This window comes from Saccostrea cucullata, unplaced genomic scaffold, assembly GCF_032062105.1.
Source record: "Saccostrea cucullata isolate Sc308-1 unplaced genomic scaffold, CSIRO_AGI_Scuc_v1 ctg656, whole genome shotgun sequence".
NCBI lineage: Eukaryota > Metazoa > Mollusca > Bivalvia > Ostreida > Ostreidae > Saccostrea > Saccostrea cuccullata.
The window spans coordinates 87,731-102,357 of NW_026925270.1; the positions used below are offsets into that span (position 1 = coordinate 87,731).

General features: G+C 34.3%; 1 protein-coding gene across 1 annotated transcript; it reads right to left on the reverse strand.

The window, feature by feature from the left end:
- Positions 1 to 1,783: 1,783 nt before the first annotated feature.
- LOC134268490 (serum paraoxonase/arylesterase 1-like) lies at positions 1,784 to 8,409 on the reverse strand. The gene is made up of 9 exons (XM_062750758.1): positions 8,233 to 8,409; positions 7,880 to 7,950; positions 7,646 to 7,701; positions 7,379 to 7,565; positions 6,147 to 6,270; positions 5,806 to 6,003; positions 5,640 to 5,721; positions 2,395 to 2,529; positions 1,784 to 2,141 (listed from the first exon to the last, which is right to left on the reverse strand). Exons 1-9 carry the CDS (start codon positions 8,295 to 8,297, stop codon positions 1,971 to 1,973), a joined length of 1,089 nt encoding a protein of 362 aa, XP_062606742.1. The 5' UTR covers positions 8,298 to 8,409; the 3' UTR covers positions 1,784 to 1,970.
- Positions 8,410 to 14,627: the final 6,218 nt, after the last annotated feature.

Consider the following 14,627-nt stretch of genomic DNA (forward strand, 5'->3'; position numbering starts at 1 on the left):
TAAAAAATGTATATTATGTCTATATATCTGTGCCATATATAGAATATAGTTACTTTTGAGAAAAGAACGTCTGCTTAATATAATTCAGTTTTTGCTAGCTTTGGAAAAAAAATGCAATTTTAAGAGTATAATAATTACCTGTGAAATTATATTTTCAGTAATTTGTAATTATTGGGGAGAGGAATGCTTAATGAAAATCAGGGATTGTAAAAAAAAAAAACCATGTTTTTACTAATTCATGTGCACATTTATATTCATTGAAAAATAAAAGTGGTCCTAAATCAACAAATAAGTGTCTGTTTTCATTTTGATACTTATAAAGTGTTTATACCCTGTAATTCTTCTATTTGACCTATTTGAAGTAACGTAAATCTCTTATTATGCCCCCCTTCAAAGAAGGGAGGGCATGTTGCTTTGCTGCTGTCTGTCAGTCGGTCAGTCTGTGGGTCCACCATCAGTTTCCGTTCGTTTTCTTCGCAGAGGTTGCACATATTGCAATGACATTTAATATACAGACTTATCATAAGAAAATCTAGGTTAAGTTCTGTTTTGTGTACGATCAAGCAATTTTGGACAGAGTTATACCCCTTGGACTTAGAAAAAATTCCAATAATTTGCAGTTTCCATTCATTTTCTTTGCAGAGGTTGCACGCATTGAAATGAAATTTGATATACAAATTTATCATAAGAATATCTATGTCAAGTATTGTTTTGGAAACGATCGGGCCATTTTGGACAGAGTTATGCCTCTTGGACTTGGAAAAATTCCAAAAATTTGCAGTTTCCGTTCATTTTCTTTGCATAGGTTGCATATATTTAAATGAAATGTGATATACAGATTTATTATAAGAATATCTAGGTCAAGTTCTGCTTTTGGTACAATCAAACCATTTTTGACAGAGATATTTCCAAATGGACGGCAGGGCAAAACTATCTTTGATTTACGGGTGGAAAAATTCTTTGAATTCCAATTGCAAGTATTGATGAAAGTACCATAGAAGATCAACACTGAAGAAAACTTGCAGAAGAATTCTAGGATTGCGTTTACATATATCTGTAAGGTCGTTGGTTCATCTGGGTTATTTTGATATCTAACAGTTTTGTACACTATTAGATGTAAAATGAATCTGATCCTGTTACTGCTACTCAGGATATCATTAAGTCTGAAAATAAAATATGGAGAAAAACGAAAAAATATTTAATCTGAAAATCTATTTAAACAATGCAAATCGGGAGTAGAGTAAACACGGACCTCCAAAAAAATCATAGATGTGATCAGGTGCCATGGAGGAGTGAGTATCTCTTGCTGACTGGTCATATCCGCTTTGTGCTCCTTGTCATGATCGAGAAAAACGGTAAAAAATCCGTAGACAATTCAGTGTGTAAAAACGGCCTGACAATTGGTATGCAAAATTGTATTTGCTGAGAATGTCATTGTATCGACCGTAAAACTTGCGAAATAAGGACTTCAAACGAGACTGTTGATATCGTTGTTTCATCAATTTGCTTGTCAGTAGCTTGCATTGTTTTAGAAATTGTTCATACGTAGAACATGCTCAGGATTGCGTATCGAATCAACTGAGAGACATATAAACATCATATGCAGATAAAGATTATTATATAGCAACATAAGTAGTGGAAGTTGACGATTTAAAAGCTAAAATTTCACATTTATTATAAATCATTGTTGTAAGTTACCATGTCTTTTTCTAGTAAAATATCAATATATGAAACATGCGGGTCAAAGACATCAAGCCTATATGTATAATGTCAATTTTTTTTTACTTCTTTTTATATATGAGTTATATATGAGTTACTTTTATACTGTTTTCATTTTCACTTTCATGTCTGTATTCTTATACATTTTCACATTTTCCTTCACTGTAATTCATCTTTCATTGACGAATAAGAGTACGAACATACATGCATTTCATGAAGATGAAGAGGAAATTTTGACCATAAAACGTCCCTTATAATATATTCACTTCACAGTACATCATTTTGTGCAAGATTGTGCCTATTAACATGCGATTCTTGTACAATGTAGCCACGGTGGAACCATAAAGTTCAAGGTCGTCTGAGAATAGCTCCGTAATACCTGTCAAATTGGTACCATTGCTATCCATGTGTAACATCAGTACCTAAAGAAAGAAGTTCACAGTGTAGACAAGTCACATATATACCTCACCACAAATACCGGTAACTGTATTTAGAGGGAAAAAAGAGAGAGAATTAAACTTAGTTAATTAAAAAAGAATTAATCTGAGGACATCTTTTAACAACTGTTCGTTTGCCCTCTCCCGAGTGACTACCATCTGTCTCATCAATGTCACGCCTTACATCTGTTAGTAAGTAAGTTACTGAATTATAAAATTAATTACAAATATTTCTTACCTGTGAGGCTGCGGGTTCCACTGGGTTATCGAGATGGTGAGCGGTTTTAAATACTATTGGGTGGCATCCAAGCAACAAGTCTCCCGTTTTAGGATCCACCACTAAGTTGTCTGGGACAGTATCAACTGGAATTTCCTACATGTACATACATGTATTTATGTAGTAAAATTAAATGAGAAGTACACTTTTTGAGTAGCATTTTGTAAATAGTTCATGTTACCAATTTACCTGTATGTAAAAAGTTTAAAGACGTTGCGCACGGTGTTGGTACTATAGTAACTAACTCTTTATGCCGCAAAGAAATTGGCGGTTTTGTGATGTCATATTTACTTTAAATTAAAAATAAAATCATTTATGTTACCTAAGGTAATGAATAATTCTTAAAATTTTCTTTTAAATAATTTAGAATTATTTTAACTATAATGAGGCGTTACTCGGTATTGGTCATTTACGGCGAAATTCCAGTGTCCGACGTTACATCAATTATTGTTCGCGCAACTAAAAGGTATGAAAAATGCACTTAAAATTCTCTGAATTAAATAAAATTTAGGGGGTAGAATAAAATATATGCATTCTTTAAGATATTGTTGAGTTTTTAACATCATTTTATCAATTTCATGAATTTAGACTGGATCTACAGTGCGTAAGTAAAATGTCTAACAGTAAGAATTCGTTTCCTTACACTGACATTAGCCGAAATGGAGATGTGTACTAGACATAAAGCCCAGACAAATATTAATTTTGGTGAATAATCTTTTAGTACATATGTTTCTTAGATTATTTGAATTGATTACTTTTCCAACGTAAATGATAGAAAGGCTTTCTTAAGTGTAGCCATTTTGTTATGCACGCACGAGTCACTGTATTGTTACTAAACATGTCTCAATTACATATCAAAAATATATCAATTAATGTAAGATATAAAGCAATCATATATATAGCTTGAAAGAACATTTAATGCTGCATTTACTAATTACACAATCTTTACAATAATGGTCTACATGAAATAAATGCAAGCATCAATAAAAGTGTAGCCATTTTGTCACAGGTACGAAAAACGTCATTTTACGCAATGCATACATATGACGTCGGGAGCGTTAAATTATTATCACCGTGGCTTTTTTTCATACAGGTCCGTAGTACCAGAACATGTGGCCATGCATGCAGGAACCACCCCCATCCCACCCCCGATAATTCAACCCCGGAGCTTGTTGGAGATTTTTTTCACAATTTATACTTATTACACTTAATCATCATGTGTACATGTTCCAAAGGAAAAAATTATGAAAGCCCAAAATGATATCGTTCCACAAAAATACCCTATTAAACGAAGTATGCATTATAAAAGCCCCCCCCCCCTTCTTTCACCAAGAATTTTTATGATAAACCAGATATTCAATAATAGTGAAACGTCTCCATCCCTCCTTTTTTTCATCCCCTCAATATACTAAATTGATACTGATTTTTTTATTCAAATGACACCAGTTTCATTGAAACGTAGTAGGTATAAAAAGGATCACTTCATTATTTAGGGATCTGACCTGTAGGACCGGGCTTGGTTTTTTTCTCTACAAAAAGCTTGTCGATTTCCGTTCCGATTAATGACATTAGGCTAAATACATATACATGTAATAATGTTTTTCCTAAATTTTTATTTCAGTTAGTAGAGGTAGGAGGAACACTTTCATTGATTTTATGAGCTTGTTATCTCCATATGTACTAATTGATATTTGTCTTTACTTCTCATGGTTCATAAAGGTAGTGTCTACTTTCTCTGAAATTCTGTTCTTCATGTCTAGGCCATTTATCCGTGGATATAATAAAACATGTCATTAAAGTGTGCAAATTATATAGGCCTAAATGAAATCCAAGGGAGTGCATTTACTGAAATATGCAGCCAAAATCAATGTGATTTAATTATAAGGAATATATACAATTGAAATTCATTGCAGCTCAGTGCTGTTAAGAATACCTGTATTGTGTAACAAATAGTGAGTTACTCTTGTCCTCGAAAAAACTGTGCTTATTTGGTGTCTTCCCACTTAGCCAACATTTTGAAAAAATACAGGTAAAACACAGGTAAATACACAAATCTATATAAAAAACCTAAATAGTCTTTAAAAAGGCGAAATTTAAAAGTTTGAAAGTGTTGTGCCAGGTGGATTTGAACCCCCGACTTTAAAAAGAAAGTATCCAAGGTGTAAAAGTCAGGTCTTATATCAACTGAGCTAGTCTGACTGTAAGAATTAGTGGCATAAATTTAAAGCAGGTGATGAAAATCAAGTTTCCTTATTTTTTGTAGGTTTTTTGTGAATTTCGACCCCAGGGCAGGGGTGCCCCTAAAAAAAATCTTATCTTAATTTATTCCTTACATCCTAACTTATCAAAATATCGCAATTTTATTTAGGGGCAGGCCTGCCCTGAAGGACTTCAAGGCCAAAATTCATGCAAAAATCTATGCTTTTATGGACAAAATGCTGTTTCGGTCAATTTTGGAGGTTTATTGTTAAGTTGTAAATAATAGATTTGAGGTATCAAATACAAATTTGAAAAATTTAGACATATTATACGGTAGAAAACAACAAATAAAGATTGATTTTTAAATGTCGTTTTTTTCCCGGAAATTGTTTTCTCCTATAGGTCAATTCTTTTGTTAAAGTGATTACATCCTTTTAACTCATTTTTTCTCTATGCATCCAAAGCGCATGCGGACACTATATAGAAATAAAAGACTTGCAATGACCTAACTGAAGAAAAATTTTGAAGGAGGTTGAAAGGGAATAATACTTATATATTTTCTCCTTATAAGACAGACAAGTGAGAAAAATAGAATGAGGAATATTCACTGAGTGCCTTTGGCATTTCAGTAATTAAAATCTTATTATTAAGATTTATTAATAAACATCTAAATATTTCAATAAAGAAGGTTCAAACATTGAACATTGTGTGCCCTTTTATTTTTTATACTTTTGAAAAATATAATTCATTCAAAGATCTAAAATATGCATGTATACGGTTCAAAAAGTTACAACAACGTTATGAATTTTTAACGTTATTTTGACGTAACGTCAATGTACCAACACCGTGCGCAACGTCTAAAATAAAACATTCTGTCAACTTGGCTGATTACATGATGAGTTGATGACTATACTATGGATATCCAATGTTGTGAAATTATACACATTTACATTAAAGAAGTCAATTTTTTTGATATCAGGAATGTAATTATCTTTTTTCCCACTCACATTGACTTTCGTAAGTCTGTTATTCGACTCTCTTTTAAATACCATCACTTTTTGACCACCACTGGAGACAACGTACAGAAATCTATTACAAAGAACAAAAGGATAATAAAGAGCTTCATTCCTAAATATAAAACAACAAAACGAGAAGAAAATAAAAGACACTAACTTCCCATTCTTGGAGAGGCCAAACCCGTTTGCCAAATATGTTGGTTCTGAAGCAATGGTAAAATCGCTGCCATTGTAGTACAGAATATGTCCAAAGTGAAGTCCGAAAAGTGCCTCTAGGACGTGTCTAGAATCTCGATAATAAAAATAGTCTGTCGCGTAAAAGGTTTCTGGTCCTGTTGCCACTACATCATTAAGACTGAAAAATCAAAGAAGAGTATACGGCTTACATCAATCCTAAAAGTCCAGAAGCCATTATTTATGGCAAAATGTATATGTAAAGAGCAACGTTGGATGCATTATATGATAAGGTAGCAATGAACGTAATTCATGAAAACCTACACGTGAGCTAAAGTTCCTGTATGAGTTTTAAGGTACTTCAGTTCTAAGGTCTTCTCCAGAAACTCAAATTTCTCCACAGTATCTTGTTCCTTCCGATGAACCACAACAAATAGTAATACTTTTCCTAAAGTAATATAGATTTTAAAAAACGCTGAATTCTGTTTATTTTTGCAAAACAAATAAAATTCATTGTCTTTAAACTGCAATAAAATAATTTACTTTCTATTTGTATAAGTTTTTGATTTTTATTTAATTCTGTCCCTCTTTGTACTGCCCTTCAATAATACGATGAAGTGTTTTGGATGAAACATATGGAGATAACGAATAGTATCCAAGATCAAAAGTCCATAAAACAACACAAAATAGGATCAGAGCAAACACGGGCCTCCGAAACATCAGAGGTGGAATCAGGTGCCATGGAGGAGTGAGCATCCCCCTGCCGACCAGTCACACCCGCCGTGTGCTCCTTGTCATGTTCGGGAAATAACGGAAAAATCCGTCGTCAATTCAGTGTGTAAATAATGGACTAACAATAAGTATGAAAAACGTCAGTCAGCATTTGACTCAATGATAAATTGTGTTTGCTGACAAGGTCATTGTTAAGACCATAGAATTTACGAAATGATGACCCCAAACGAGACAGCTGAAATTCTTGTTTCATCAACTTGTTTGTCAATAATTTACCTCGTCTTAGAAACTGCTCATATACAGAGCATGCTCTTGCGTATCGAATCAAATAAGTAAGGGAAGTTGACGATTGAAAAGTTAAATTCATCTCGTTTCTCATAGAGCTTGGTTGTTAGATTACCATTAACGTCTTTTTCAAGTAAAATATCCAAATATGAAACAGATGTGTCAGACTCTGTGGTATCTTTTATCTCAAGTTCACTAGATATAGGATATATCGTATCGACATAGGAATGAAAGTTACCATTGTTAATTGACAGTACGTTGTCGATATATCTAAATGTCGAGTTGAAGGCCACAGCAAGTGCCCCCCCCCCCCCCGATCCCCCCATAACCCATGACAAAATCTGAATCATAAACCACATATCAACCCTCAACCAGTTTCAGCCTTCTGGACTTAAGCTCTGAAGTTGACATTGCAGTCTTAAGTTGATGGGGCGTGATACACATTTTGCCACGTATTATTCGGTATATATACTAGCATATAATTTTTATTATAAAATGCCATTTTCCTATTGTTAGTTTTCCTACATTATTAAAGCTACCTTTGTCCTCCAACACACTGATTCCATGAGGATAGAAGTCGTCATAACTGAACTTGTTTCCAATAATCGTCAATTCTTTGACCCCCTCCTCTGGTTTCTCCATGTTAAATAACATGATCCGCCCTCTTACTTTGTGCTTCTCGTAGTATTCTTTATAGCTTTGGCTAAAAAACCCTCCATTAACCCCCTTCAAAATTTAAGATTACTTATGCAACATATTATATATCAAATCAATTTCACGCATCATTGAAATAAAATTTATCTTACAGACGTGATGAAAGTCAAACCAGACTTGGTGGTCTGCATGTCCTCAGAACCATAGTCTTCAATTGCAAAAAAAAAGATGTTTTTGTTTGTATATGGAAAACATGCTCATTAGAATTAAAATGATTTTCTAGATTGGAAATCATTGTCAAACAATACAGGTCATGATATAGAATATTTACAATAATTTAATAGATCCGATGAGATCGGATGTGACAGTCACTATAATTAACATACCGATTCCTTCCACAATGTGACATTTTCCGGGCCTATGATTCCAGAGGGTTTTGTGATAGCCCATGTACAAACTGAAGTAAAAATGAAAAATACATCCGTCCAATATTTAAACGAAGCATACTTATGGCATACTGAACACTTTGAAATTTATTCAATATTTATAGAATTGACAGGTTACTCGTGGCACCGTCGTAGCATAGCGAATATCATTGAATTTTTTTTATAGTAAGGTACCCTAACACTCTGCTACGCTGCTGCACAAAGCTTGTTCACCACTTCAATAAAACGAGATCTTAATTTGCCTTTACATAAGTATGAAACAAGATATTTTTATATGGTCAAATGATACTTACACCATTTTTAGAATAAAAGTAGTGGACGCTGCCAATGCTATCCCAAACAGAATTCTAAAAAGCATGGCTTTTTGTTGTGTCTCCACCAAAGTCGACTCAGTAGACCAGCTGTATAATGTGGATCAATAGTTTTGAACGCAGTGTAAACAATCCCTGGGTAACCTCACTAGATAAACATTTAAGGACAAGGGTAAAGTACAGGGGAAAAGGAAGGGGATCTAAAAAGGAAAACATGTTAATTCACTACTTGACTAATACAAGTGTTTTATTGTTAATTTGTAAGTGTAATACATTGTATTTTTTACTTTATTGTACAGTGTACAATGTTGAATACATAGATACAAATTTTAACTAATATATAACACGTTTTCTTTTTTATAATATTGCAGTTTTTAATGTTTATATTGTAGGGAATTCAGGTATGTAATTATTTACGAAACATTTTACAGAACTTAGCTTAGTCTTACATATCAGAATTTCAGAATAATAAAATCAGAAAAAAAGGTATTGTGTTTGGGTTCATATAAATAAACAATGAAACTAATCACCAAGTTCATTGTTATTGTGGAGGATAAAGTAACAAAAAAAAATGCTAATATAGAAAAACTTAATAATCTTATAGAAAATGCTAACTGGGAAAATCTCATTTGTAATGCAGAATCAACTGACGAAGCTGCCGAAAATTTTTCAATCAAATATCTAGATCTCGTTAGGGAATGTGTACCGGAAAAATCAGTTTTAATAAGACCTAAAGGCAAACCTTGGTTTGATTCACTATTAAGGAAAACCCATTGGGAAAAAATAGATTGAGACGAAAAGCACAAAAAAGTGATAAACAGAGTGACTGGGATGATTTTTAAAAGCATATAAGAAATAAATTTAATAACATGAAAAACATGCTATTGAAAATTATCAACATACTCTTGAATTACAGCTAATTGATTCAAGTAAAAACAATTCTAAGCTTTTCTGGAAACTTCTAAGAGATACATTTAAAAGTAAATCAACCACAGACATCCCCCTTTACAATACACATCTGCATCTGGTGATGTTAATTTTGCTTTTTCTGATGAAGATAAGATACAGGTACTCAACACTTATTTTGTTTCAATTACATGTGTTGATGATGAAACGTCTGAATTACCTAAAGAAAACATTGAGTGTGATAGTGTTTTTGACAATATCTCTATTTGTGAACAAGAAATTATTGAAATTTTATCTATATTAAGTGTCAATAAAGCCATTGGAGAAGACTGTATTAGCCATAAAATGTTAAAATCAACAAAATTATCTGTTGTCAAACCTCTGTGCTTATTGTTTAACCGTTCATTGAAAGACTGTGTTTTTCCAAAAAAAAAATGGAAATTAGCTAATGTAATCCCTTTGTTTAAAAAAGATGATCCTGCAGTTTTATCTAACTATAGACCCGTTTCATTGTTCAGCCGTGTCAGTCAAGTGATGGAGCGTATTGTATTTAAACACTTGTACAACTATTTTCACTCTAACAATATTTTTTATAAATTCCAGGCTGGTTTCTTACCTGGTCACTCTACGGTATATCAGTTGTCAGAAACATATGATAACATTGTTAGAAATATTGATGAAGGCAAATCCTGCTGTATGATTTTTTGTGACTTATCTAAGGCCTTTGACCGTGTCTGGCACAAAGGACTCTTATTTAAATTAAACATGTATGGTGTAAAGAAAGATATGTATAGTTGGTTAAAAAGCTCTTTAGAGAACAGAACGCAAAGAGTGATATACAAAAACCTGGTATCCCCTACTGAATCCCTATATGCAGGTGTTCCACAAGGCTCTGTATTAGGTCCTTTGTTATTTTTAATTTATGTGAATGATGTAGCTGATAAGATGTCAAGCTTCTGTAGACTTTTTGCAGACGATAACAGTTTGCAGTATGCATCTAAATGTGTCAAATCTATAAAAGTCATCTGAATAATGATCTTTTATCTCTTGAAGAGTGGTCTAAAAAATGGTTGCTAAAATTTAATCCCTCTAAAACTAAGGTGGTATTTTTTAACACAAGAAAAAACAAAGATTTCCAAAACTCCTTTTCCAAGATAGCCAATTAGAATATGTTCAAACTCATAAGCATCTTGGGGTAACTTTTTCATACAACTTAAGTTGGTCATCTCACATTGAAATCTTGCTGTCTAATGCATACAAAAAATTAGGTCTTTTAAAAAAACTTAAGTTTAAAATAAATCGAAAAAGCCTTTCACTTATGTATACTTCATTTATCCGTCCCCAACTTGAGTAGGCTTCAGTTGTATGGGGTGGTTGTCTATCCATCGATTCTGAAAAATTAGAGAAATTGCAACTATATACACGCAGTGTGGCAACGCACTTTGAAAAAATTACGCACTTTGAAAATTTTTTTCAAAGTGCGTTAAAATTGGGACAAACTCAACGCACTTTGAAAAAAATTTCAAATTGCGTTAAATTTGGGACATACTCAACGCACTTTGAAATTTTTTTTCAAAGTGCGTTAAGAGTGTACATAATGCTACGTTTAAACTATGTTCCCGGCAGCTACGGCAGCCCCGTTTGCCCGAAACGTAGTGCGCCGTGAGATTTTGGTTATTTTCCCCTCTATATCCAAGTCTTGACAAGTTCTTTTGCGGTCTTCTACGGAATCCGTGATGGGCCGTAGGAAGAAGTTGCCGTGGAGTGCCGGAGGCTTCACGGCGCACTACGGTTCTGCCACGTATGCCAGCACGTTGCCCCCAGGCCTCTTACGTTCTGATAGGTCCCCTCTCGTTTCTCGCGTTCTTATGAAGTTCTTATACGTTTCTCACGTTCTGTCAAGTCTTTCTACGTATGAAACATGGACACCGGGAAACTATGGATCACGTTTGTACCAGAGAAGGTCTCCTAACCAGAAACAATCATTGTATCATGAACCTTCGAAGATAAAACATCATGAATTCCCAAGACGAAGATTTTATTTTCGCGTGTTTGCTGGGTGCATACCTAAAATCACTTCGTCAAAATGAAGAGAACCAGCAGCAGTTACAGAGAGGGAAGGCAGGAGTGCAGCAACTAGGAATGAGACGAATAAGACGGATGATCGGACGGAAGACGGAAGGCGGAGATCCATCTCTGCAGTGCCCGGCTTTTATATGCTTCCTCTCAGACCGCGTGCGCCGTGTCAGACCGTAGTAGAACGCAACGCACCGGGACCATAAACCGTAACATGGCGGGACGAACCGCGATTGAACGCGAGGAAACGGCTACCATACACCCTAGTTTGCCGTGAGGACCGTGATGAAACGTGGCAGAACGTGATAAAACGGACAACAACCGTGAACTAGCCGTGACAGAACGCGGACTAAACTCAGCAAAACGTCTCAAAATGTGAATGGACCGTGAGATGAATAGAAATATACATTCTCCCGTCCCACTGCGGACTGCCTCCAAGTTCTGTTACGGTCTATTACGTGCTGTCGTGTTTTGTTGCGTTTATTCCGTTTTACTACGACCTACTAAGTTTCACATCTGCAACGTGGCCGCCGTGGCAAATTTTTTGACAGTTTAAAAATCTGGCACGGCATCCACGGCAATCGCGATGAGTTACGTTTGCCCATCCCGTTGCCCCAAGTTTTCTCACGCCCGTCCCGTTTTTTCCACGGTGGCCTGAAACGTGATTGCCGTGGCTGCCGGGAACATAGTGTAAACGTAGCTTAAACAATTTTTACCATGTGGAGATTTAACGCACTTTGAAAAAATATGTACAAAACAAAAATTATAGACTTAGATTTTAGTAATTATTTTGTAATGATTATATTTTTCGAAAAACGTTTTAATTTACATGTATTGATTGACTTTCATTGAGAACAAGAAGATGAGTATATAGAAAGTCTCTCCGTCAAATTCTTTTTTCTTATACATACCCGTCGGTAGCAAATTGAAAGTGTTATCTTACGGATCGTTGTTTACTTGCGTTTTTCATTTCCGAGATTAAAGAGCCAAGAATTAAGTAACCCGAACGCAAATATCGTCACTCATAAAAAACAAATGCTGATTGGTCGACCGGGTGTACGTACAGAATCCCAATCAGACCGTATGCCAAGGGATTATGAGGAGAGTAGCGTATATACAATGAAGCGCACTGAAGTGGTAAAATTTTCCGTTTGGATGAAACGTTCTGAGTCATGTTTTGAACGTCAATTATTACAGAATGACACGCCCATTTCTTTAGAAACGTACAAGAAATATTCGTCGTAATGTTTTAGGACACCCCACTCTTTGAGAAAAGAGTGAGTTATCATGAGTTACACCGAAATGGGGATTTTTAAAGTTATAAGAGAGATTTAGAGAGTTCCAGCTTCTATAAAACACGTATTGCAATGAATTTGTACATAATTATGAATTTATCATGTTTATTGGAGTTTCCATAACACATGTATTGGTCGAACACGTGCGTACTCTAGCTGTGTTTATGTAGACCGTCAATTTGATTGGATATTATATTTTTAGAATACCTGTTCTACAGGTATTTCAATGAACCATTCGACCGATTTTTACTTTCTAAAGAAATGGGCGTGTCATTGTATGACAATCAACGTTCTAAAGATAGCTCAAAACGTTCCATTCAAACGGGAAATTTTACCACTTCAATACGCTTCATTGTATCAGAAACCCTTGGCTGGCGAAGGTGGTTTAAGGTTTCGTCAAAGGTCAACATGTCCAAAAATTTATTATTACAATAACTCCAAAACTATGTGAGGTATAAAGTTAAAACTGTTAGAGTTTATATATTTTTCATTGATTAATAGATAGAAAGTATCACTTGATAAAAAATAATTGGAAAAATATTTAAATTGAGAAAAAATCTTTTTAAAAAATGCATATTTTTTCAGAAAATGCACCTAATTAATTCCGTGCTTTTACTGAAAACCATCACTGCAGAAACAAAATATGTTTATCAATGAAGGGCAAGTTGGACTTGGATAGCTTCTGAAAAGTTGTTTTCCCTGTTTATTTTGTCCAAATGTTAAGACTTGAAAGCGAAAGTACATTGCAAATGGCGGGTTCTACACTACAGGGTCTTGTCTTTATACATGTCATGCTTTCAATAACAGCATTTCAGAGACCATTCACATCCAACTTGCCCTTCAATGATAAACGTATTTTGTTTCTGCAGTGATGGTTTTCACAAAAAGAACAGAATTAAGCAGGTGCATTTCTCTTTAAATATGCACATTTTTTCTCAAATAAAAATCTTTTTAAAAATATTTGTTATCAAGTGATACTTTCTATCTATTAATCAATAATATATTTATAAACTGTAAACATTTTGACCTTATATCACACATAATTTTGGAGCTATTGTAAAAATAATTTTTTGGACATGTTGAACTTAGACGAAACCTTAAATCACAAAGCTTTACTGTTAAACTACCGATAAGGATTTTTTCTAGTTAAATATCTAAATATGAAACAGACGTGTCAGACTCTGTGGTATAATTTATTTCAAGCTCACTGGAATATATATAATATAGAACTTACGGAATAACCATTGCTTATTGACAATACGTCGTCGATATATCAACATGTCGAATTGAAGGCTAAAGCAAGTGCATTCTTCTTTTCACGTAAAAGAATTTGAACAAATTCTGCTTCATATGAATGCAAAAATAGGTCTGCTAATAACGGAGAGCAACTGGTACCTATGGGAATTCCAATAGATTGTTGGCAGATCAGGTCTCCAAAACCACATAGGCTTTGTCAATCAGAAACTGGAGATTCTTTTTTAATGAATAAACTTTAAAGTACTTGTGTGTACAATTTGAGGCTTTATGAATAAGGTCCCAGATTGTTTTAACAAAGTACGTACAGTGTAATTTTGAAAAAGCAGCTGTCAGTGATGTCAGAAATCCATGGACTTTAATTTCTTGCGTGGTATAGCTTACAAGCACTTGTTACGTATACCATTACCACACAAAATATTAAGGGTTTTCCCGTGTAGGAATTTCCCTGTCTCAGTGTTTACACACGTCTGCGACCGCCCAGACAACCTGCACTCTGGCATAGCTGTATAATAAATTTGAAAAGTCGTAAGTTTTATATTGTCGATTTTGGTGAAATTTTGCGATTTTACATGTTCCCAAAATTCCTTGGAGTTTTTTAGTATCCACATCTGATTTACACCACTTCTCGAATAAATTGTTGCACAGTACTCTTGAAGTTTCGTCTTCACTACTGTTTGTAACTTAGTGAGGAGTAAAGAAAGAGGCTTGTTAAAAAAGTTACTGGAACCCGCTATGTATCTGATTTTTATGAAGTTTCGGAATTCAGTTTACATATGTATGGCACGCCAAATTCAAAGTCAAAATGAGCAAAACATTGTTTCACAGTCGCTAAACTAGGTTTAT